Raw genomic sequence first — 24,897 nt, forward strand, 5'->3', positions numbered from 1 at the left:
GCAACAGTCCAGTTCTTTTTCTCCTTAGCCCAGGTAAGACGCTTCTGACGTTGTCTCTGTTTCAGGAGTAGCTTGACACTAGGAATGCAACACTTGTAGCCAATTTCCTGGACACGTCCGTGCATGGTGGCTCTTGATGCACTGACTCCAGCCTCAGTCCACTCCTTGTGAAGCTCCCCCAAGTTCTTGAATCGGCTTTGCTTGGCAATCCTCTCAAGGCTGCGGTCATCCCTGTTGCTTGTGCACCTTTTCCTACCTCACTTTTCCCTTCCAGTCAACTTTCCATGAATATGCTTTGATACAGCAGTCTGCGAACAGCCAGCCCTTTCAGCAATGATCTTCTGTGGCTTACCCCCCTTGTGGAGCGTGTCAATGAGTGTCTTCTGGACATCTGTCAAGTCAGCAGTCTTCCCGATGATTGCCCAACCAAGTATTGAGTGCATGAATAAACATACATTTCTGTATTATAAATCCTTTTTTTTATTGGTCTTATGTAATATTCTAATATTTTGAGATACTGGATTTTTGTCCCTGGATTTTCATGAGCTGTAAGCCGTAATCATCAAGATTAAAACAAACATCATTTTATGGGTAATGAATCTAGAATCTATTAAAGTTTCACTTTTTGAATGAAATTAGGGAAAAAACTTTTCCACGATATTCAAATGTTTTGAGATGCACCTGTATTGTGTTCCCAGAACTGATTATCAGCGAAGAAAGTGTTCTCGGTGTATATAGGTGATCTTTGAGTATATACCAAATACACCACATTTGTCTGTAGTCCCGATCTTTGACTGTATACCAAAAACACCGCATTGGTCTGGGCGTCCTGCTTGAAAGACCCATTCTTCTGTTGGTTGTCGTGCAGTCGAGAGGGGATGAGGAGTTGCGCCAGCTGTTGGGTTCTGCACATCTGTAGCGGAAGAGAGGCTGTAATCCTGGACTGGAGAGATTAACTTTAAAGCCTTTCAGGCCTTAAGCTCACTTTCATCACCCTGCCGCAAGCAAATGTATATTTCGAAAATGACATTTTTGTTTGTTTAAAAGGGTATTTTAAAAAAATCATTTTTTCAATTTTTTTTGTTGTTGTTCTAGCCTGAGCAGTGTGTGTGTGTGTGTGTGTGAGGGGGGGGTGTTGAAGGCCCCCCTGTTGTGATGGCTGCTGGTTACTCTTCAGATTTCTGCTCAGTCAGTTGGTGCCCCCTCCCCCTGCCCCTCTTCCCAGCCCCTGAAGACCCTCGCCATATGTCTGGTGCATGGAATCTGCTGATTAGCAGTGCTGGGGCTTATGGTGCGTTCCATTTGTACTGGGAAGTCGGAATTTCTGAGTTCCCAGTCGGACATTTCAACTGGAACGCCCCCTGAGGTGGGATTTCCGACTGGGAAAGTCGGAAGGACCGAGTAACCCCGAGTTAGAAATCCAAGATGGCTGCTCCGTGCGTCAACGGTTAATAAAATCTCTCGTAATGTATTATTTAGCACTTCTGTTTTGTTTTTGTGTAATTAAATAAGTGGTATACGTAGTACTGTCCAACGTCTATCTGTGGACATGTTACTACGGTGTTTGTATGTATAGAATACCGTGTAATGTGGTGTTTTCAACTGGTATTGCTAACAATGGCTACAACGATAGCAACAATAGCACTGGAGGCGTCCATCTTGGTTATCCGAGTTGTTTACTCGGGTGTGACGTCATTCCCAGCTCCGACTTTCGACTTCCGAGGTAAATGGAACGCGCCATTATGGTCAGTGTAGTTTCAGAGACTGGGGGGGAGGATGTAATTAAGGAGGATGTATTTCAATATCACCTCCGTCCCTTTACATTCCACCCCCTCCCCCCGAATGTGGTACCCTCCTAGAAAAAAAGGTGTCAGAGAGTGTTCTTTGGCTTGATTCCATAGGGGAACCCTATTCTTGGTCCTTATGGAACCTCCTGTCACAGCTCTGAAGTGTGAAAATTCCCAACAAAGAACCATTTTACCTTTAAGTAGGGTTCTTCTATGGAATAGCAGGGTTCCCATTTTAACCGTTTTTAGAGCGTAACATGCTTTTTAAACCGCTTTCGGTTTTCAATTTTCTCATTTCCCTCCTCCTTCTTTCTCTCCGTCTCTTTCTCACTCTTTCCTCTTTCGATACATTTCCGTTTTCACTGCACACGAAAAGGGTTGCCAAAACCGGTAAACAGGAAAGAGCCCATTTAAATATTTAACCAACAGTATCCTAACTGCATGGCAGTAATGATAGTGTAAGTGTACTTGTTACAAGCTCTAATTAGCGGTGTGGCACGACTGGGCTCGGAGAGAGTCCCCAGTGCATTCAGGAGCTGGCCAGACCCCTTCACTGGGGATTCGCTTCCTGCCAGGGAGCCCACACACGCTCTTCCCTCCAGACGGGGGGGTTGGTTTGCATTTCCTCCGTATTTTATTTTTCATTTGTTATTTTCATTTCTCTTCCTACCGTCCAGTGGAGAAGGGCGGAAATATAGCCCCGGGCTGCCTGAATACAAAGATGAAATCGTAGTGTGTTACTTAGCTGATGCTTTTAGCCAATGTGACTTACAGTTGATTAGACTAAGCAGGGTACAATCCCCCCCCGGAGCAATGCAGGGTTAAGAGCCTTGCTCAAGGGCTCAAGAGTTGTGCAGATCTTATCTTGGCTACACTGGGGCTTGAACCAGCCTTCCAGGTCCCGGTCATGTACCTTAGCCACTAGGCTACAGGCTGCCCCTCTACAGGAATAAGGCTACGGAAATTTGCCCAGTTCAGCTGTGAGTTTTCAGTTTTGAAATAATGTGCCTCTGGTGTGAAGGTTTGTGATTTGTCTGGCCATTTATCAAAATAGAATTACTACAGAAATGACCGTAACCATACAAATATACGTTTAAATATTGCGAACAGTTTGTGATCTGTCATAGTGCTACAACTTATTGGTTTCAGCACATTGGACAGCACGGTGGATAAATGCTGTGAAAATGTCAGCTCAGCTGTAGACAGAATAAAGGATATGGCACAGGGAGATACAGGAAATGTCGAGTTGTGTGTTTCCTGGTAATCGTTTATCTGAGGTTTCTTTTCCTTGCCTGTGCTTGGCACAGTACATCTGCCTCATGGCCAAGACCGGTAGATGGAAAAGTGAATGGAGCTTTGGACATAAAAATGCACTGAAGTTCTGTGAATTTGAATAGATAGTCATATTCATGATGAATAATAAATAATAAGGCACACTATTTAGCACAATCAAAAGCACAGCTTTTACTGTGATTAAACCATGGAAACACAATACATGCACTGCCCATCTAATAGACAATTGGGCAATCTGAACCGGGAAATAGAAGGAAAAAAGGTTGATGAAAATGTGATTGAAAACATTCGAGGGCAAGGCCACGTTGACAACAGAACGGGCGGCGCTAACACATTTGCAGATTGTTATCTGAAAGTGGATCGAGAGGAAATTAAATTTCCACAGGATGATAATGTACCAACTAATCCCACAAGTGTCACTGCGTTCAAAAATAATTTATGTATCATGAAAATCAAATCAAGTGTCGGTACATTGGAGGACACAACAGCATGCGTGAGGTAATTAAACATTATGAGCAAATGGCTCACCATATGCTCATGCATTTTGGACTTGTATTGTAGGATTTTAGTTGTTACCTCTGTTTGAAATTGGTAAGAAAATACTCTGTGCTTTGTTTTTTGTGGGTTTGAATATTTGATCTAAATGTCATCGAGGTTTAAAGGTTGCATATTACACACATTTCCTGTTTTATATTTGATCCTGATATCCATAAGAAGACGTTTGTGTGGTTTTAAGTACTAAAAACAAACTCTGTCCATTTTTACAATCTCTTCTGTTCTTCAGGGCCTCTCATGAGCTTTACCAAGAACAGGCTGTGGCTCATTGATATCAATGAACCTCTGTTCTGATTGGCTGGCTAGCTCCAACAAACTGAGTCTGTGCTGGGTGATTGGATTTGTTCTGGCTACAATATGGGCAGTGCTGAAGCAAACGAGCGTATTGTTGTGATGTCATAACTTCACAACTCTTTTATAATAGAAAAGGATATTTAATTTTCCTCAATATGGGACCAATAATGTTAAAAAAAAACCTAAATAAAACATATGTGCTCATTGCTAATAATTTGGCATGTGATATCACCAACCTCTTCATGACCCTTCGCCCATATTTCCTTTGATCCTGAGCTTAGGGCTTGTTTAGCATTCGATCCTAAAGAAATTAGCCGCACTCTTAAAATCCAACTGCCATTGTTAATTGTACTGAATCAAAATGGAGTCCCCTCAATTGCAGTTTCCACTCAGTCTGCCCCTGTCACCTGTCTGGGGTTGCCAGTGCAGTATTGCTCTGAGGCATTATAAGAGATGCTGACAGGCTTGGCCAAGTGTGGTAAGTGCAAGGCTTTAGCGAAACTGGAAGGTTGTTGTTTCCAGCCGACAAACGTACAGCGCTCGCTAGCTGCCCACTAGTGGCCTGATGTTGGCACGGCTGTCTGTTTACCAGCAGCCCCTCCCGCTGTGCCGAAGGACCTTTACATGACCCTAATACTGTATTTATATTTCACTCTCTGAGAGACAATGCCAGGACAAGCAGCCTATTTTATATCTGGACAGAGACTAGAGATGAAGTCTGGCCTTTTGGCTAACTGGCATATTTGCGGTACTGTTTATGAATATGCACTGTCCCTAACAAATGGACGAATGAGTGGCTGACAAATACAAATTAACAAACAAATGAAGCAACAAACTTTCTTCACACTTGCAACCTTGTATGTACTGTGCAGTCCATAAGTATTCGGACAGTGAAGCATTTTTTGTTGTTTTCTCACTGGTACTCCAGCAAACAATCTGTTATAATAATAATAATAATAATAATAATAATACATTTTATTTGAAGTGGCGCCTTTCTGGACACTCAAGGTCACCTTACATTGTGCAAAATACAAAAAAAACATGGTAAAAACATGATACAAAATATCCCATTTAAAATCATCAACAAAAAAGAAAACATGATACAATATATCCAATTAAAAATAATTTACAATGAACATACAATTAATATCAAACAAACAGACAGCAGACAGAGATAGTAAAGGGAAGGAAACAGTCAGGGGTATGCAAGAGTAAACAGATGAGTTTTAAGAAGTTTTTTGAAAGATGACAGTGACTCTGTATGGCGGATGTGTATGTGTAGAGAGTTCCAGAGCCTGGGTGCTGTAGAGCTGAATGCTCGAGCACCCATAGTAGAGAGACAGGTGGTGGGGATAGACAGGAGGCCAGCTGAGGAGGAGTGGAGAGTGCGAGTTGGGGTGTAGTCGTGAAGAGGTTCAGAGAGATAGGGGGGTGCAAGGGTGTTCAAAGCCTTGTATGTGAGTAGGAGGATCTTGAAATCAATGCACTGTTGAACTGGTAACCAGTGTAGCTGAGTGAGGATGGGTGTAATGTGTTCATGAGATTTTGTGCGGGTGAGGATTTGGGCAGCAGAATTTTGTATTATTTGAAGTTTGTTGGTGAGTTTGGCAGTAAAACAATCACTATGTGGTTAAAGTGCCAAGACTTTCAACATTGATGTCTATGGGTCGTAGACTTCAGCCAGTCATTAATTGCAAAGGATTTGCAATGAAATATTGAATATGATTTTATGACTTTATTTCAGTTAGTATTAATTTGTCCAATTACTTTTGGTCCCATATTTGGGGGGGACTGTGTATAAAAACGGCTACAATTCCTATACTGTTCACCCCATATGGGTGTAAAAACTCTCAATTAAAGCTAAAAGTCTGTACTTTACCCTCATAGTCATTGTTTTATTTCAAATTCAATGAGTACAGATCTGAAACAGTAAAAAAAAATGTGTCACTGTCCAAATACTTACGGACTGCTCTGTATATAAGACTTTTAACTTTTAAGCCCTGACTTCTCAGTGCCTGATCGTTTCCCCGTCTTTTTCCCCTCTGACCCCGAAGTGGGCGCCATGACGACAGACGAGGCCGAGAAGCAGAAGGAGCAGGTGCAGGACCCCGTGCCGTCGCCCCCCCAGGAGGCCCCCGCCGGCCACGCCCCCAGCTCCCCCCAGGAGGACCCGCAGCTGAAGCCCCGCGCCCGGACCTCGGCGGGGCGCGGCCTCTCGCGCCTCTTCTCCTCCTTCCTGAAGAGGAGCTCGGAGGGCGAGGGCCTCGAGGCCGAGCGGCCTGAGCGGGACCGGGCCGGGCCGGAGGGCGTGGAGCTCAAAGCCCCCATCGCCGACCCCGAACCCGAGCTGAGGAACGAGGGCGACCCCGGCCTCGACCAGCACTCCCTCAGCAGCGGCGAGATACAGGTGAGGCCAGGACACCTGTGAGCACCGAGCTGTTCAGGACCGTCACAAGCGCACACAGTCGGTCAAGGTTTAGGCATTGGACTTTGGACTTCGGGAGTGAGAGGGTGGGGATGTGGGACTTGGTGGGGAGCATCGCCACATACAAGCATCCCTGATTGCCTCGGAATCACGGTCGGGGGCTAGAGACATGTCGTTCTCATTTCAGCCACCGGAGGGCAGGGCTGTAGTGGTGAATCCTCAGTTGTCCAAATTGGGAGAAGAATGGGGGGGGAAATTAAACAAATTAAACAAAAAAATTGCACACAGTCATCCTGCATGCACTCATATACAAGTGAGCTCCATAATGTTTGGGATAAAGACATATTTTTCTTGATTTGGCTGTACTCCACAATTTTTCATTTGTAATCAAGCAATTCACAGGTTTATTAGAGGGTATTAAGTAAGTTATGGAGCTCACTGCATGCAGTCTGCTGATGGCTCAAATAGGGTTTTTTCTTTTCAATTCTTCCCCGTCAAGTGTTTCAAGTATGTATTCGGCCCATGTCTACTTAGTATGCTGGCACGAAATCTCTCTCTTCAGCTGAACTGTAGTGGAGGCTAATAAAGCTAACCGGAGATTCCTCGGTGGGCCGACTGAAGGGGAGCTTTGAGTTCCTGGCATCGGTGCCCTGTTCCTGGGGTACCTGCCCGGGTCAGCGCGTTGTGTCTGACACGCTGCTACGTTTATGAGCTTGGCTCGGTCGTGCGGACAGCTGGGCTTTCGCTGGCACGGGCCAGGGTTTGACTGTGGACTTTGCTCGCCCTGCCGTCGCGAGTTATGAATGATTCATTTTCAGAGACTTTTCTGAGCTTGGCACTACCAATTTCTAAACAGTTGCACAATTCACTCTTTTTCACCCTGTATTGAAATATTGCTGTGCCAGCCTGGTGTCTGTATACCATGAAGGTAAAGGGTCCAATGGTCATTGCAGGAGTAAAATTCAGTTAAATCCATGAAACACATTGTGCTGATATGAACATCACATTAAGTGTAGTACGAAGTATAACTTATGGGTCTTTTCAAAGAATAATATAGAACGTCCACACTTTGTGGTAGAGTCAGGTCTAAATGTTTATCCTCTTTGGACTGATCTCTGTGTACACTCTCGGAAATAATGGGACATGCAATTTTATCTTTGAAGAACAGAAATGTACCTCCACTGTCACTTTAATTCTGAGAGTGTAGTTTAAGTTCTGATTCATGTGAACTCTCTCTCTTCATTGGTACCTCAGGTGCAGAACAGGTGGTAGTTGTTTTTATTTGCTTTTGTTTTGTGACATCCTACCTTCAGAAGTTATGCACCACAGATGGCTATCTATCACAGGGCCATTACCTGCAATCCATCATGTAATCCTGAGTGCCTGGGAGTGGGGCAGCGGGTGTCATTTTTGAAATATGGGAGTTGGCAGACACCACTGCAGCAGTCTGCCAGGTTGCCAGGTCTCTGATAGATGAGTGCACAAACGCAGTTACGCGAACCTTGTCAAATGGAGGCGGTCAGACGGCTGGGGCGTGGCTGAGGGACAGAGTGTCTCTCTCTCCCTGTCTCTTCAGCTGGGCCCAGACCCCAAGGTGAAGGAGGAGGAGGAGGAGGAGGAGGAAGAGGAAAAAATTGAGAAGGAGAGGGAGGAAGAGGAAGAAGGCGTGGAGGAGGAGAAGGAGGAGGACAGGGGGGAGGAGCAGGAGCAGACGGTGGAGGAGCAGAAGGCCGCAGAGGACCCCCGGTCCCCCACGGCTCAGCGCCGCTCACGTGTCATGCATTGTAAAGTCAGCCTGCTGGACGACACTCAGTATGAGTGTGAGCTGGAGGTGAGAACTACAACTCCCATAAACACCTGCTCTCATTTACACACAACATACAGGGCTGGACGACACTAAGTATGAGTGTGAGCTGGGGGTGAGAACTACAACTCCCATGAACACCTGCTCTCATTTACACACAACATACAGGGCTGGACGACACTCAGTATGAGTGTGAGCTGGAGGTGAAAACTACAACTCCCATAAACACCTGCTCTCAGTTCTCAGTATATGTGATAGCTGGAGGTAAGAACTACAACTCCCATAAACACCTGCTCTCAGTTACACACAACATACAGGGCTGGATGACACTTAGTATGAGCAAGCTGGAGGTAAGAACTACAACTCCCATAAACATCAGCTCTCATTTAATGAATTATTTTTTCTCTTTCTCCTTGCCTCACTTTTTCTCCATCCTTTGCTATCTTTCTTTCTCTTGCTATCTCGATCTCTCTTCTCTCTCTCTCTTTCTCTCTCTCGCTCTGTCTTGCGCTCTTTCCCTTGCTGACACTGTCAGAAACATGCGAAAGGCCAGGATCTGTTTGTCAAGGTGTGTGACCATCTCAATTTGCTGGAGAGGGACTATTATGGGCTGGCCATCTGGGACACACCCTCCAAAAAGGTACTGTGAGCTGGGCCCAGCCTGTTATTGACCTGGCCATCAAGTAGTGCAGGCTCGTACACACACACACACACACACACATGCACACACACACACGCTCACACACGATTTCTGAATTCTGTCTGTGGGTTTGTTCATGGGCTCTGATGCGTTTTTAAGTATAACAGGAGGCTAAAAACACAACATCCTTCCCCCTCAAGGTCTGGCTCGACTTGACCAAGGAGATCCGCAGACAGGTGTCAGGTACGTGATTTCATCACCGGGGTCGTACTGTACGGGGGGCTTTGGGTGTGCTGAGCCCTCTTTAGGACTGAGCACCCCTACACAGTTTCAGCACAGTACTGCAGATTGAATATTGGCTATTGAATATTGTATATTCTCAGAATAACCACTGGGTCACATATAGCAGCCTGTCCCATTATGGTATTTTTCCTATCTTATGGTCCTTACACAAAAACACACCCTTGGGCTGGTTGGTGAAATTATTTTGTGTTAGGATTGTGTGCAGTATTGCCTGCTGTAATTCAGTAATTTTTTTTACCAAGGATTCACTAGATACCCAGAGATCCTTAAAATTCCAATTTTATGCATCATCTATTGAATATTCCTTAAGGGATGTCTTGTATTGGAAATATCACACCATCAACTTCTGTTGCTGTTTTTAAAGTGTCTAGCCATAAAATGTCAGTTCTGGTGGATTTAACGACATCTATTGTCATTGCTAGTCACAAAAGTTTGTGTTCACACTTCAAATACTAGAGGTCCTTTTGTAACAAAGATATTTAATAGGAGCACATCAAGTGATTTATTTTTCTTCCAACTATAACCAGCGGCAGTGTATTCGGAGAAAGAAGTCTGCCAACCAACAATTTTGTCTGACGCAGTAATATTGAGCAACATATCAAATTAAATTGTAAAGATGCCTTTGGACTCTTCTTCATTTGGCATGCACTGTTCTGTCTGTGGCGGCACGGATGGTGCAGTGGGTAGCACTGTCACCTCACAGCAGGGAGGTCCTGGGTTCGAATCTCCGTCGGCCGGGGCCTCTCTGTGCGGAGTTTGCATGTTCTCCCCGTGTCTCCCCTTCTGTGATAGGGTCTAAACCCACTCACCTTCTGTGATAGGGTCAAACTTCCACACAGACCTGTAGTGGGGTCTAAAACCTGTTTCAGGTTGTACATAGAAAAACTTACCCCAGAACCCACTGTACAACTGTAACTGGAGAAATATACCATGCAGGAAACATGAAGAAATAAATATGAGAGAGCTCAATTTCATGAGTTTCCAGAGATTACAAGGCTCTCTAACAGTTGCAGTTTAAAAGCCTTTATTAAACTGCAATATCCAGGGCATTTCTATACAGAGTGCTGTGAGTTCAATAATGTAAATAATCTGTTCTCCGTCATGTTTTTTTCCCAGCTGGCTCAAGGTCACATGGTGCTTTTTGTGAATAATACGTCAGACATTTCCTGAGCTGAAATTCAGTAAAGGAGAGGTCTGACACCATAAGCCCCCCCCCCCCCCCCCCCCCCCCCCTCAGGGAGCAAACAGGAGTAGTACCATCGGTGTGTGGGTGGGGTGGGGTGGGGGGGTTATAATTCCGCTCTGTCAGAGAGGCGAGTATCCGTGTTGTGCGTGTCTCGGCCGGGGCCTCTCTGTGCGGAGTTTGCATGTTCTCCCCGTGTCTGCTCGGGTTTCCTCCGGGTACTCCGGTTTTCTCCCACAGTCCAAAGACATGCAGGTTAGGCTGATTGGAGAGTCTAAATTGCCCATAGGTATACGTGTGTGAGTGAATGCTGTGTGTGCCCTGTGATGGACTGGCGACCTGTCCAGGGTGTATTCCTGCCTTTCGCCCAATGTATGCTGGGATAGGCTCCAGCCCCCCTGCGACCCTGTTCAGGATAAGCGGGTTAAGATAATGGATGGATGGATGGATGGATGGATGGATATTCTGTCTGTGCATCAGACCTCACCCCAGTCTCTAGCTCTGAAGCTCGTTACACCTCATCAAATTTGAATACATGGCAGGAATGTCGCACCTGATGTCACCACTGGAAAACAGCTAATAGAGGAGCAATTTAAGAAAACAAACGCATTGAATCGATATTGTTACAAAAATGGCATCGTGAGAAGGCACCAAATATGTTTTTTTTTTTATATGAAAACATTATGGATTTTCACTTTAAGAAGCAGAATGGATAGGAGTAATACTGGAGCTGAGTATCTGGTGGGTCAGTAATATCTATGGTTTTGACCCCCCAGGCTGCTCCTGTGACTTCACCTTCAATGTGAAGTTTTACCCGCCCGACCCAGCTCACCTGACTGAGGACCTCACCAGGTAAGGTCATTATACCTGTCTGCCTGCCTGCCACACCCACACAAACCCCACAGCCAACAGCTCTTATCAGAGAACAACAATAGAGAGAGGTTCAACTCAGAGCCTAATTTGTCCCATACTTAAATCTGCTTATGCAAACCTCGGCAGTTTTTTACAATGGGTTTCTCTGGGACATTTTCTTATGATTAGCTGTAAGTCATATTGGTCCTTTTTGGGTTCACACGGGATGGATGGTTTACTTGGATGAAACATAACCTTAAAAACATTTTATATCTTGCAGTTGTTCACCATCGCACTTTCACAGTGTCTTGAAATTAAAAGTTTTCTCTGGCTTGTCTTGGAGAGGACCAGTAGACTTGTGTGTGGCACTTCCCTGCTTCTCGTTCGGCTAAGCTAGAGCTGAATAGGAGCCGATAGCTCCTTCTGAGCTCTTTGCCTCACTGGAGCTGACTCCCTGACACCTGACCTTTGACCCTTGACCCTTGCAGGTACTTCCTGGTCCTGCAGCTGCGTAAGGACATCCTGACTGGACGGCTGCCCTGCTCCTTCGTCACGCTGGCAGTACTGGGCTCTTACGCCCTGCTGTCGGAGCTGGGCGAGTACGACCCCGAAGTCCACGGCAACGACTATGCCAAAGAGATGCGGCTCGCCCCGGGGCAGACCAAAGAGCTGGAGGAGAAGATAGTGGAACTGCACCGCACCTACAAGTAACTCACACACACACATAGGCACACATACACACGCAAACAAACAGACATACAAATACAGACACAAGCATACACATACATGAAAACAAACAGACATACAAATACACACACACAAACACATACACACACAAACACACACACGCATTGAAACACACACACATGCACACACATAAGCACACACACGTGCACACACAAATACAGACACAATCATAAACACACATATAGAAAATACGCAGACAAAAAAAAGTAATGCATGCGTATTCACTGAATGACATGTGAGCTCACTCCTCATGTTATTCATTACTTCACACACACACAAACACACCCACACACGCAGACATCTGTATGTTATGAACTGGTGAAGCTAATACTCTGACCCAGCCCGTCTGTTTGTTTGTAGGGCTATGACTCCTGCTCAGGCAGATTTGATGTTTCTGGAGAATGCCAAGAAGCTGGCCATGTACGGAGTGGACCTGCACCAGGCTAAGGTAGGGTTGAGTCCCACTCAACAGTCTGTGATATGGTCTTCCACACCAGACTGTAGTCAAGTCTGACCCCACTGACCCTTCTGTGATAGTCGATTTTCCACACCAGGCTATAGTGGGGTCAAAACCCACTCACCATTCTGTGACAGGGACAGACTTCCACACCAGGCTATAGTGGGGTCTAAACCCACTCACCCTTCTGTGATAGGGTCAAACTTCCACACCAGGCTATAGTGGGGTCTAAACCCACTCACCTTCTGTGATAGGGTCAAACTTCCACACAGACCTGTAGTGGGGTCTAAAACCTGTTTCAGGTTGTACATAGAAAAACTTACCCCAGAACCCACTGTACAACTGTAACTGGAGAAATATACCATGCAGGAAACATGAAGAAATAAATATGAGAGAGCTCAATTTCATGAGTTTCCAGAGATTACAAGGCTCTCTAACAGTTGCAGTTTAAAAGCCTTTATTAAACTGCAATATCCAGGGCATTTCTATACAGAGTGCTGTGAGTTCAATAATGTAAATAATCTGTTCTCCGTCATGTTTTTTTCCCAGCTGGCTCAAGGTCACATGGTGCTTTTTGTGAATAATACGTCAGACATTTCCTGAGCTGAAATTCAGTAAAGGAGAGGTCTGACACCATAAGCCCCCCCCCCCCCCCCCCCTCAGGGAGCAAACAGGAGTAGTACCATCGGTGTGTGGGTGGGGTGGGGTGGGGGGGTTATAATTCCGCTCTGTCAGAGAGGCGAGTATCCGTGTTGTGCGTGTCTGAAAAGGGCCGGAGCTTAAAGAGGACACTCAGATGTCGAGGTTCAGCCGAAACGAGGTCAATCTGCTCACGTCAAAACTGGGATGTGAGTGACATCTGGCGGGCTGCGAGCTGCCTGTTAGCGCTGTCACTCACTCTCACCTGAACACTGCCTGTTAGCGCTGTCACTCACTGTCACCTGAACACTGCCTGTTAGCGCTGTCACTCACTCTCACCTGAACACTGCCTGTTAGCGCTGTCACTCACTGTCACCTGAACACTGCCTGTTAGCGCTGTCACTCACTCTCACCTGAACACTGCCGTTAGCGCTGTCACTCACTCTCACCTGAACACTGCCTGTTAGCGCTGTCACTCACTCTCACCTGAACACTGCCTGTTAGCGCCTTTTACTTTACCCTGCGTGAAGCTACTTCTGTAATTATTAGGTAACTGCTTTGATTTCAGTGGTAAGTACTATGAAACAAAGTCAGTAAATAACATCTGTAAGTACTATGCGGTAAATGTCTGCATTTATCCAAAGCCTTTTATCCAAAGCGCTGTACAATTGATGCTTGTCCTTCTCCCATTCATACACACACTCACACACCAACGGCAATCGGCTGCCATGGAAGGCACCGACCAGCTCGTCAGGAGCAATTTTACAGCCCTTTTCTTACCTCCACAAAATCAAGATAGTTACCTAATAAGTACCTGGTAGTTACCCGGTAAATACTCAGTAATTAAGGGGCTGTAAAATAAAGCATTACCACGCTGTCCCCTCTGTCCGTCTGTCCGTCTACCCAGGACCTGGACGGGGTGGACATCATGCTGGGCGTGTCCTCCGGGGGTCTGATGGTGTTTAAGGACAAGCTGCGGATCAACCGCTTTCCCTGGCCCAAAGTCCTCAAGATCTCCTACAAGAGGAGCAGTTTCTTCATCAAGATCCGGCCCTCCGAGGTACGGCCTCCCCCGGCCCACAATGCACCGGGAGCCTCCTCCCTGCCCCCTGCCCTTTCCTCATATTTATGTGTGCTCAAGAACAGTAGCTGTTCAGAGGCGTTATATTACTTTGTAAATGTTATAATAATATGTTCCAGTCTTATATTTATATTGGAGTAGTAATGACCGTAGCCCTGGGACAGCAGATGGAAGTGAGCCTTCCTGGCTAACTTCCTGGCGCATTTACTGAAATGCTATTAATGTGCATTGTCCCTGTCACATAAACTAATGATGAATGAAAGTCCAATAATGGTGTGTATGAGCTTTGTGGGACTGTGGAAATATCTCCAACTCGCTTGGAACAGCCTACCAGCTGACTTTCTCATAAAACTGTACCTCAAAAAATTACATTACATTACTTTTTATTTAGCAGGCATTTTTATCCAAAGCAAGGTAAAGTAAGTGCGTATCAAGATCTTTAGAACAAACTACAGAACTGATTCTGTACAATTCACAAATAATCAGTTGTACAGCCATGAACATTATTTGCAGAATACATGACAAATAAGCCCAGTCGAGAAGGAATTAGGACAGTATATGAATAGTATATTATTAACAGTATATTATTTACTGCTCTTTATAGTACATTCTTGATGTTTAGAACCTTTCATTGCATTATTTTGGAAAGCTGTCTGGAAGTTTGTTACAGGTGCCTAAGAGCTTTGCACAGTAGACAGTCCTGTATATAAATGCTTATCAGGGTGGCTCCTGACTTGTGCAAGCTTGTTTCTCTGTCACAGCTGGAGCACTACGAGAGCACGATCGGCTTCAAGCTGCCAAACTACAAGGCCTCCAAAAGGCTGTGGAAGGTCTGTGTGGAGCACCACACGTTCTTCAGGTGAGCTACCTGGGAGCTCCAACCCTTGAGCTGCACTGTCAATCACAAGGGTTCCACCCACTCAAACTCTACTCCCCGCCCCCATATCATGTACTGTCAATCACAAGGGTTCCACCCACCCAAACTCCACCCTCTACCCCTTACCCTGTACTGCCAATCACAAGGGTTCCACCCACCCAAACTATACTCCCCACCCCTTACCCTGCGCTGTCAACCACAAGGGTTCTACCCACCCAAACTCTACTCCCCACCCCTTACCCTGCGCTGTCAACCACAAGGGTTCTACCCACCCAAACTCTACTCTCCACCCCTTACCCTGTACTGCCAATCACAAGGGTTCCATCCACCCAAACTCCAAGACCCACCCTTTACCCTGCACTGTCAATCACTAGGGTTCCACCCACCCAAACCCTACTCCCCGCCCCCATATCATGTACTGTCAATCACAAGGGTTCCACCCACTCAAACTCCCATGCCCCACCACCTTACCCTGCATGGTCAATCACAAGCATTCCACCCACCCAAACTCCACCCCACCCCATATCCTTATTTGTCAATCAGAAGGGTTCCGCCCATTTGCTCCAAATCCTATACTGTCTATCACAGGCCTGCTACCCCAGCTGTTCGGTCAACAGTATCTCCCTCGGAGGCACGTAATTGGTTAATTGCTCCCTGCTGTTTCCTGTCCCAGAGTAATTGCCTAATGAGGCGGGCCAGATGCCTGCCCTGAGAACAATGGCCTGAGCTGGCCTGGGGTTAAAGGTCAGGGAGATTAGATTAAGCTGTTATATGAGGTCACCCCTAGCCCAGAGGAGTCTGTCTGAATGCCATATTCACACTAATATTAACATCTGTTTATGTAGCAGGCTCTCATGCCCTGAGAGAAGTGCAGTGTACTGTAAGGATAGATGAGCACCAGCACAGATGCACTCATTGCCCCTTCCCTCTCAGGGCTTTGCCTCCTCGCTGGGGAGTTTTGTTTACCTCATGTGCTGTCTGGGAGCTCGGAGCTGCTGTTTCCCCTTTTTGTCCTTCCTTCTGTTACTCCGCAGAGCGTCTTTGGGACAGTCTTCTGTGAAAAGCACTATACAAATAAATTGGACTGAAATTGAAAATCGAACACAATACAATCTAAGCAGAGCATTATCGCAAACACAATAAAAAGTGCTGGAACAAACATACTGTCACCATGATAAGAAGAAGAAGATATACTTTATTGAACCCTGTGGAATAATTTGTCCTCTGCACTTGCCCCGTCCTAGTGCAGTGTGGGATTACGGGCCTTCCTCAAGGGCCCAACAGCTGTGCAAATCTTATCGTGGCTACACCAGTACCACCAACCTTCCGGGTCCCAGTCATGTACCTTAGCCACTAGGCTATAGGTTGCCCGCGGGGGCTGTTGTGGAGGGGACTGTTGAATGGGGAGTGGGTGTATTTGGACCGTTGTTGTGAAGGGGACTGTTGTGGGGGGGAGGGGTATTTGGGCCGTCAGGGGTGACCCTGGTGCCTCTCGTGTCCGCAGGCTGACCTCCACGGAGGTGGCCACCACGCCCCGCAGGTTCCTGGCGCTGGGCTCCAAGTTCCGCTACAGCGGCCGCACCCAGGCCCAGACCCGGCAGGCCAGCTCCCTGATCGACCGGCCGGCCCCCCTGTTCCAGCGCTCCTCCAGCAAGAGGGCGTCCCGCAGCCTGGACGGAGGTGTGTGTGTGTGCGTGTGTGTGCGTGTGTGTGCCTGCACACACATGTTTGTGTCTATGTGTTTATGTGTGTGTGTGTGTGTGTGTGTGTGTGTGAGTGTGTGTGTGTGTGAGTGTGTGTGTGCGTGTGTGTGCCTGCACACACGTGTTTGTGTCTATGCGTTTATGTGTGTGTGGGTGTGTGTGTGTGTGTGCCTGTACACACGTGTTTGTGTCTATGCGTTTATGTGTGTGTGTGTGTGTGTGCCGGCACACACGTGTTTGTGTCTATGCGTTTATGTGTGTGTGTGTGTGTGTGTGTGTGTGCCTGCTCACACGTGTTTGTGTGTATGCGTTTATGTGTGTGTGTGCGTGTTTGTATTTGTGTGTGTGCATGTCTATGCACGCATATTTGCGTATGTATGCGTCTGTGTGTGTGACCGTGCTTGTTTGTGTGTGCATGTTTAAGACTGTATTTGTATTTTCCCTGTTTGTAATGTACACATAGTGTTTAAGTACAATGTTACTCTGTAATAAAAGAATTTATTAATTTGACATAATTGGGTTAAGTAAGACACGCCTTTTTAGTTGGACTGAAAGATAGTTTGAATGACCTCTAGAGGGTGTGCCATGTTTCTGGATCTGTGCTTGTTATAGGGTTTCAAGGATTTCTCTTTCCTTTGGGTGTCCCAGTCTTTCTGGACGAGTGTCTTTCCTTTAATAGTTCCCATCTCTGTATGTACAGTACCGTGTGAAACCTGGTTTCTGTGAGATATCTGTGGTTTGATGGTAAGTGTAGTTGACCATAAGACTTCAGGACCAGTCTTGTGATGGGAGTGGTTGGCAACATGGAATTTCTTGCTCTGTATCATTAGTCTAACCCATTTCTGACCCCCACCCCTTTGACCCTTGACCCCTGACCTCTGCAGCAGTGGTGGTGACCCCAGACAAGAGTGCTCGTCCCGTCAGTGCGCCCCTCATCTCCCCAGCCCCGTCCGGGGAAGCGGCCCCCACCCCTGTCACCACGGCGACCCCCCGCTCCAAGCACAGGGACCCTGGCACGCCCTCGAGGCGCACCCCCCGCTCGGAGGAGAGGAAGGCGGAGAGGAAGGCGGAGGCGAAGGCAGAGGGCCGGGCGGAGAAGAAGCCCTCCAGGACAGAGCCGGGGTCGGAGGTCAAGGTAGGGAATGCACACCGAAGATGCACAGTTTGGCAAGTTACAGGTCAAAACAATGCAACACTTTGCCCAAGCACTTTGGCACAGAATACTGGGGTGGTTCGGCGGAAACATGCGTGTGCTTCCGTGGACAGTTAACTAGTTCACCATTAAATGTGCATTTCTTTGTGTTGATGTCCACAAGTAACTATGATGGTATTTTTGGAAAAAGATGCTCCTGTTTATTACTTCGAATGTAAATTGTCGGTGCATTGATGAGCATGAAAGATTAGACTAGGAGAGGTCCATTATATCATGGTGAACTGTAAAATCTCAAACATTATTCACATGTCAGAGAGAATGGATGAACTGCCCTTTTAAAGCAGTTCTTAAAATGTCATAACAATTAGCGCCACCTACTGGTTCCTCGCAAATATGGGAAACGCATGGTCATAACGTTGTTGCGCGGTAAAGCAGCTAAGCTGGCAGATGCACTCATACTGTTGTTCTGAGGTGAAGCTGCTGAGCTGGCTGTTTTGCTGCGTGTCTTCAGGGAGTAAATCAGCAGAAATTAGCAGCAGAACTTAAATTTGAGCGGCAGACACGAAAAAGGAGAAGGCGGCGTTTTGTTCGCTGATGTTAGCGCCCCCGTCGTTCGCCCTTCGCGGCTGTTCCTGCATCTGTTGGGCACGCGGGGCGGCGGTTTGGCGGCGCTCCTGCAGGTGAGCGCTGCGTTTCCTGTCAGGCGGCGGCCTGATGATGGAGTACGCACGGCTCAGGGACCCGCCAGGCTGCTGTGAGGCACACGAACGGGGACGTTTCAGCGTCTCCGCGCGGCTGAACCCGCTGCGTTCACCCCGCAGAGAGCCAGCCTCACACTCAGGTTTACATACGGCCGTCCTGGGCGGGAGGTGCATTAATGTCTGTAGTTTTGAAATTGCTTTCGGACCCTGGTGTAAAATCCAGCTATGACCGGCTTGAAATTGCCAGCTGCCGGCTGTTTCAAAACATCACTTGAGCCGGTCAAACCATGTTGAGTGCGGATCTGGTCTGAACTGGTCAACCAGCTACCGGCTGTTTCAAAACCTAGCTTGAGCAGTTTTTTTTCAGCAGGGTCCCCTTTTAAGCCAGCTGAGCTGATCACAAATCTGTTTCAAATTGGCCAATCTACAGTATGAGGCTACAGCCTGGGTTTTTCTTAACATACTACATACTTTTTAGTCAGGCTCATTAGTCACAAAGGGTTTACACCAAACATAATGACCTCTGGGGTCATTTTCTTCATGTATTATTTTTAGTCTTTTGTTAAATATGGGTGGAAATCAGTCATCCTGCCTGGACATCGAGATACAATCAAGGTTATGCAAGGACACAGAGCTCCTGCATAGTTACAGACATGAGGTCACAGTGTGGGCGGTGATGATGTGGGAGCTGATGATGTCAGCAGCTGCTCTTCATCCACTACAGAAGAAGGAGAACTTCCACAGGCCTCATTATTGGAACCAAACGTCTCAGGAACCTGCCACTGTTTGACCTCTTAACAACCCAGAAAACAATGTGCCTGCATCGTAGATTCAGTTCAGCACCTCAGTAGATAAATCTCAAAACAGAGTAAACATGCACTGGCATTTGCATGCTATTTTTGTTCCACTATAGCCTCACGGAAGGGGTTCTGACCACAGGCAGGACAGAGTCATCATTGTGATTTTGATGAAAAAAGATGTACTGGGCTACCAATGAAAACCGAGTCGCTGACGTAGCTCTGAGAGGGAGAAAGTCCTCACCCTCAAGTTTTAAAATGTCCCATCTTAAAAACTGAATCCTGAGAGCCACTGGCCTGGAACTTTTCTATTATCTGTGCTCGTGCTGGTTTCATTGACTGAGTGTCCAGTCCCCCACTTTTTTAAAGCCATTAAATGCGTACTGCTTCTCAGAGCAGGACTTTGGTGAAGCCCAAGGTGAATTTATAATCTATGCGCCTCGGTCAAAATCCGTCATTGCTTTGGATTCAAATACTTTTCTACACTTTACTGAGCTTGTCTGATGTATTGGAAACTATCAATTCTGGTTCTGCGGTTGGCACAGTTCCACCAGGCAAGATCCGTTGAGCACGGAGAAGTATTTGAAAAAAGTAAAACTATTACGTCCTGCATTAGACCCAGGTCTGCTTTGCACACGACTATAATAGTGTGGTACTCGAGGTTAAAGCTGTGTGCGCCAGTTCTTCTTTGTGAGGCCGCGTGAGGCCCTGCGAGTGCGGGGTCAGTGGCGCCGCCCTGCTGGCCGGGGGGTCTGAACTGTCTCTGTGCCGCTCGTAGACGGCGGGGAGGAGAGAGCGGCGACACGCGCAGAAGGTCACCGCCGCCAACGGGGAGAGAAAGTCGCAGGTTTGTGCCCCGCGCCCGCCGCACGCCCGACCTGAGCCTGACCTTTGTGATGTAGCGGGGGGGAGGGGGAGGGGGAGGGAACCGCGGAGGGCGGAGGAGGGGTCGCTAACCTTTGCCCTTCTCTTCCTCCCCCCCGGGGGACCCGCAGTCGCCACGGCAGGGGACGGAGCCGTCGCGAACGAGGAAGGTTAGAGCCGTCGTCCTCATCCTCGCTTCCATCCACCCCTGTTTGTTTTTGCAACAAAAAAAAAGAAAAGAGCGAAGGAATGCCTTGATTTTTTTGGCCCGCTTTCCTCATTGTTTCGCCTTATTTAAGTAGACGGTGCGTTTTGTGTGATTTCAGTTTGCCTGTTTATATGTCATCACCTCAGCTTTGGCTCTGAGGAGTTCTGATTGGCCGCTGGGTTTAATTAATGCTTCAGTCATTTTCATGGGGATCAATAGCTTCTCTCCACATATTGAGCCCTGGAACAGTTTCAACAACAACGGCAATCCAATGTTTTATTGCTTCTTCTGCAGGCATATCTAATTTGTATAGTTTTTTTTGTTTATTTTTTTTTGGAGATGCTTACTTGGTTTGGAGAGCAACAAAAGTAGAAGAGTGTTGCAGTATTTCACAGTGCACAGTGCTGTAGTGCTTAGATTTCATGAACAAAAAGTGCACAAAATGGAGGATCCATTTAGGAACTACTCTTCTGCATTTGTGAAGAAGGCAGGTGTGAAATCTGGAAGCTCTCCTGGGACCCATCCTACAATGCACCACAAGCACAAACTCTTGGCAGATTCTGATTGGTGGTCCTTTTGATGTGACACTGACCCTCCTCCCTTTCACAGAACCTGCCAGTCCTCCACAGTACCCCACCCCCCATCTCACAGCACACTGACAATGTCTTAGAGAACTGCCTCCCAAGGCACCTGACGAATTTGACTAAAAAGAACAGAACAACAAAGAATTACGTCAGGAGTGCAGTTACAGCCTTACGTTCATCTGTTAACTGGTATCAGGCTGGGAATATGAAACCAGGTAGTCTTATCCATGGTTATTTAAGGCACTTTTCATAATCTCTTGTTCTGAGCTGGTGACGTTATGAACAGCCCATCTCACTGCAGCTTTCATGGATTGGTTGCTGTGCAGAAACTAATTCGTTAGAACAATCTAGAATGCAGTGTGATATAATCTGCCTGACTACAGCTCAGCGGCGAAAAGGAAACACATATAATGGCTTAGTTTCCACAGCCCTGGTGTAAAATCCAGCTACAAACAGCTTGAAATGAACACCTACCAGCTGTTTCGAAACAGCTTGAGCTGGTCAAACCGTGTTGAGTTTGGAGCTGGTCTGAACTGGTCAACCACCTACCAGCTGTTTCAAACCTAGCTTAAGCTGTTTCTTCAGCAGGGAGTACACATAATTAACACCGGAGCTAGATCAGGCTTTCTCACTCCCTGGGGATAGAACCAGAGTGCCATCTCTTCTCCTGTCCCTTTCTCTTCACCCCCACCCATTACATCACCCCCGACCCCTGAACCCTGACCCTTGACCTTCACCACCATGTCTTGGAGAGCATCCACCCTCCACTCTGACCATCCCAGCCTGTGCACACTCGCTGTAGTCCCGTGCGCTGGAGTAGACACTGATGACACATTGATTGCAGTTCCAACCGGAAAAACACTCACCCTCACTCTTTCTTTTCAATTTTTCTTTTTCACAGAAAAGATCTAAGAAAACTGAGGGGGACACCATTTATATCAGACACAGCAATTTAATGTTGGAGGTTTGTGGGAGTAGTGATGCTCCGCTGCTGTAGCTCTGTGCTGTTGCATGCTGTGTGCGTGCTGGAGGCTTTTCACTTTCTAACTCGAGTGTCATTCATCACGTCTTATCTCTTCCTGAGTTTGCACTGTCCTGCAGTCTTGGCCCATCCCCATTTTATTTCTGCTTGTTTATGTTCATGTTGCTGTGACACGTGCGCGATAATTGCTTCAGAGGTTTTGGCTGATTATATTTACTCTGGCTCTGCAGAATATTATAATTTGGAGAGTTTTGTGTCTTTCTAGCCTTCACAGTTTGTATGATTATACGCAGAGACATTTATATGTTTTTGTACTAATAACTTTAATCCCCCTCAAGGGTTCAAGGAGAAGCAACACTTCTTTTGGCTCCTTTTTATGAGATTGTTTCCGACACTAATGATCAACCAACAGTCCCTCTAACATTAACTGGTCTGTTGGTTGCAGTCACAAGTTATTATCTCTGAGTTAACAGCTGTATGCTGATTGCATTTGTCTCTGAGAGGGAAAATGAGTGTGGCTTGCCCTGCCAAACAGCCTTCTTCACCTACCCAATCTGCTATTAAGTCCCTCCTGTGCCCCCACATAGAGCTGTGTGATTTTGGCCGACCCCTATCGTGTCTGTGTACTAAACATCATCTGTTGGAATTAACAGATGGGCCCTAATCACGCGAGTGGCATTAATGCACATTTTCTGTGACCCCGTGAACCCTAGTGGGGAAATCAAGACATTATTTTTCTCCAGTAGTGATGGCAGTACTCAGCCATCTTTATTAATTCTTCTCCTTGTACCTTTTTTTGTTTTTTTTGGACCTGCATGTTATTGTTTGTGTCTTTAGTTTAATGGGGTGCTTAGCAAAACAGTTTTTTCAACTGTTGTCTCATCAATTAAGCCCAAGGCCGGGAGACCGGCTGAACATACCATATCAGTTAACTGTTAGTATTCTAACGATATTCCTGCAGGACTTATATCATGAGGCTAGTTTGTACTGCTACTGTTTTCATTCTAGCCTGAAGGCTATTGCCCGAAAAGCGCTGACGGTGTTGTTTTCTCTCCGTCCCTCTACCACTCATCCATTTTACTGCTCCCTTACCCTTTACTTTTTTATCACCGCCTTCATATTACTGTCTCTCTCCCTTTCCCTCTCTTCCCCCCCCCCCCCCCCCCCCGTACCCAGGATTTGGATCGGACCCAGGAGGGGATCATGAGGCACCACACCAGTATCAGCGAGCTGAAGAGGAGCTTCATGGAGGCGGTGCCGGAACCGCGGCCCAGCGAATGGGACAAGCGTCTGTCCACCAACTCACCCTTCCGCACCGCCAGCATCAACGGCCAGCTGCAGCCAGGGGCCGGTGGGGTGAGTCCCCGGGGCAGGGGCTGGGGCAGGGGTAGGGGTGGGGTGGTGGCAGGGCTACATGGCTTTCTGGCTAGCTTTCTTCATGTGGATATGGGGAGAAAGCTGCCCATTTCGTATACTTGTAAAACTCTTGAATAACTGGTTAGTAGCCATCTTGTGTATTTTTACAGAACGTCGCACTTGACTTGGTTAGTGTTTGATCGAAAAAAGCAGGAGCAGGAGCAGTTTCTTCAGGAAGTGGTTTTGGTCGACCATGATAGGGAAATCTTCCCTCTGGGTAAATTAGAGGTCAATGGTGAGGAGCATCGATGAGGATACTGGGTTGTAGGAGGTTCAGTCTTTTAGACAAGGTAAAAGGTGGCCTGTAGCGTAGTGGTTAAGGTACATGACTAGGACCCGCAAGGTCGGTGGTTTGATTCCCCGTGTAGCCACAATAAGATCTGCACAGCCATTGGGCCCTTGAGCAAGGCTCTTAACCTGCATTGCTCCAGGGGAGGATTGTCTCCTGCTTAATCAACCGTACGTTGCTCTGGATAAGAGTGTCTGCCAAATGCCATTAATGTAATGTATTGTAAAATGAAATCCAGACCCTTCCTTGCTGTGACCTAGGATTCCCAGGAGTATCTCTTATCCCAGGAATAATCTCCTAATTATCAGTTTGATTGGCCAAATAAACCCTTCCCTCTTTGCATAAGCAGATATGTGTTGATGGTTCCTAGCACAAAATGGCATCCAGGTAGATGCTGCACAACAGGAGCCTACACTATAAATCACCTGCAGTCCAGCTGGAGCCAAGATGGTGTTATTTGGTGCCACATTTCCTGCTGCTTCACACTGAATAGGGCTTGGTGAATCACTGTTAGTAACGTGGCCACCGGCTCAAGAAAAACGATGAGTCAGATACCCAGACTACTTTACATCTTATAGAACAAAAACAACATATTTATCTTCCCTTTGCCTTCTAAGACTTCCCGTTTCTGTGGCCAAAGACAGCCTAAGCAAGTGCAGTTATATTTAGCTGCTTTTAATAGCCTATAGCTGCAGGTTCATACAGCCTCCCACTCAAGTGTGTAAGACAGTTGATTTTTGCGTTTTTTGTAATATTAACTGTTGCCACTGCAGTAAGCGTTTGATAATATGCTCTGAGCAAAATGCCTTTTTGCTTAACCTTCTCTGGTGCACATTATTTAAAAAAATGATTAATGAAATGATTGTATAAATATTTTGTGGCTCACTTCTTTTGGGTGAAAATTAAATTTCAAGGCTTATTGTGACTAGTGTTCATAACTGTCATGCAATAGCATTGCTAAAAAGGTTAATCTTGGGAGAGGTGACAGGCTTAGAATGCAAAGAAAAATCGAAGGAGCGAGTTTGCACCTTCCCGCATTGACTTTAATGACAGCATTTCAAACTGACAAAGACAAATGGGAATACTGTGTTCTTTTTTTGAGTTGGCATTTATGAAAATGCACGTATCAAAAGCAGACCCTGCAGGAGAGAAGAGAGCGCAGCTGTGTTTGGTGGGCTGTGGATGGTGTCACCTCAGTGTGTGCTGGCTTTCAGTCTCCTCGTGACAGATCAACCCAGGAACAAACCGTATTTTCAGAAGTGG

General features: G+C 46.7%; 1 protein-coding gene across 1 annotated transcript in view; it reads left to right on the plus strand.

Annotated features, from left to right (window-relative positions):
* Positions 1-8,011: 8,011 nt before the first annotated feature.
* Positions 8,012-24,897, plus strand: part of LOC133136464 (protein 4.1-like) — a 34,333-nt gene continuing 17,447 nt past the window's right edge. The window contains exons 1-14 of the mRNA XM_061253974.1: positions 8,012-8,185; positions 8,694-8,798; positions 8,999-9,041; positions 11,061-11,136; positions 11,625-11,843; positions 12,244-12,331; positions 13,887-14,039; positions 14,822-14,919; positions 16,442-16,617; positions 17,525-17,775; positions 20,070-20,138; positions 20,287-20,325; positions 21,849-21,911; positions 23,106-23,276. Coding sequence (XP_061109958.1) covers positions 8,132-8,185; positions 8,694-8,798; positions 8,999-9,041; positions 11,061-11,136; positions 11,625-11,843; positions 12,244-12,331; positions 13,887-14,039; positions 14,822-14,919; positions 16,442-16,617; positions 17,525-17,775; positions 20,070-20,138; positions 20,287-20,325; positions 21,849-21,911; positions 23,106-23,276 — 1,605 coding nt within the window. The 5' untranslated portion in view covers positions 8,012-8,131. The remainder of the gene's footprint in view (positions 8,186-8,693; positions 8,799-8,998; positions 9,042-11,060; positions 11,137-11,624; positions 11,844-12,243; positions 12,332-13,886; positions 14,040-14,821; positions 14,920-16,441; positions 16,618-17,524; positions 17,776-20,069; positions 20,139-20,286; positions 20,326-21,848; positions 21,912-23,105; positions 23,277-24,897) is intronic.

This window comes from Conger conger, chromosome 9 (assembly GCF_963514075.1).
Source record: "Conger conger chromosome 9, fConCon1.1, whole genome shotgun sequence".
NCBI classification, from domain to species: domain Eukaryota; kingdom Metazoa; phylum Chordata; class Actinopteri; order Anguilliformes; family Congridae; genus Conger; species Conger conger.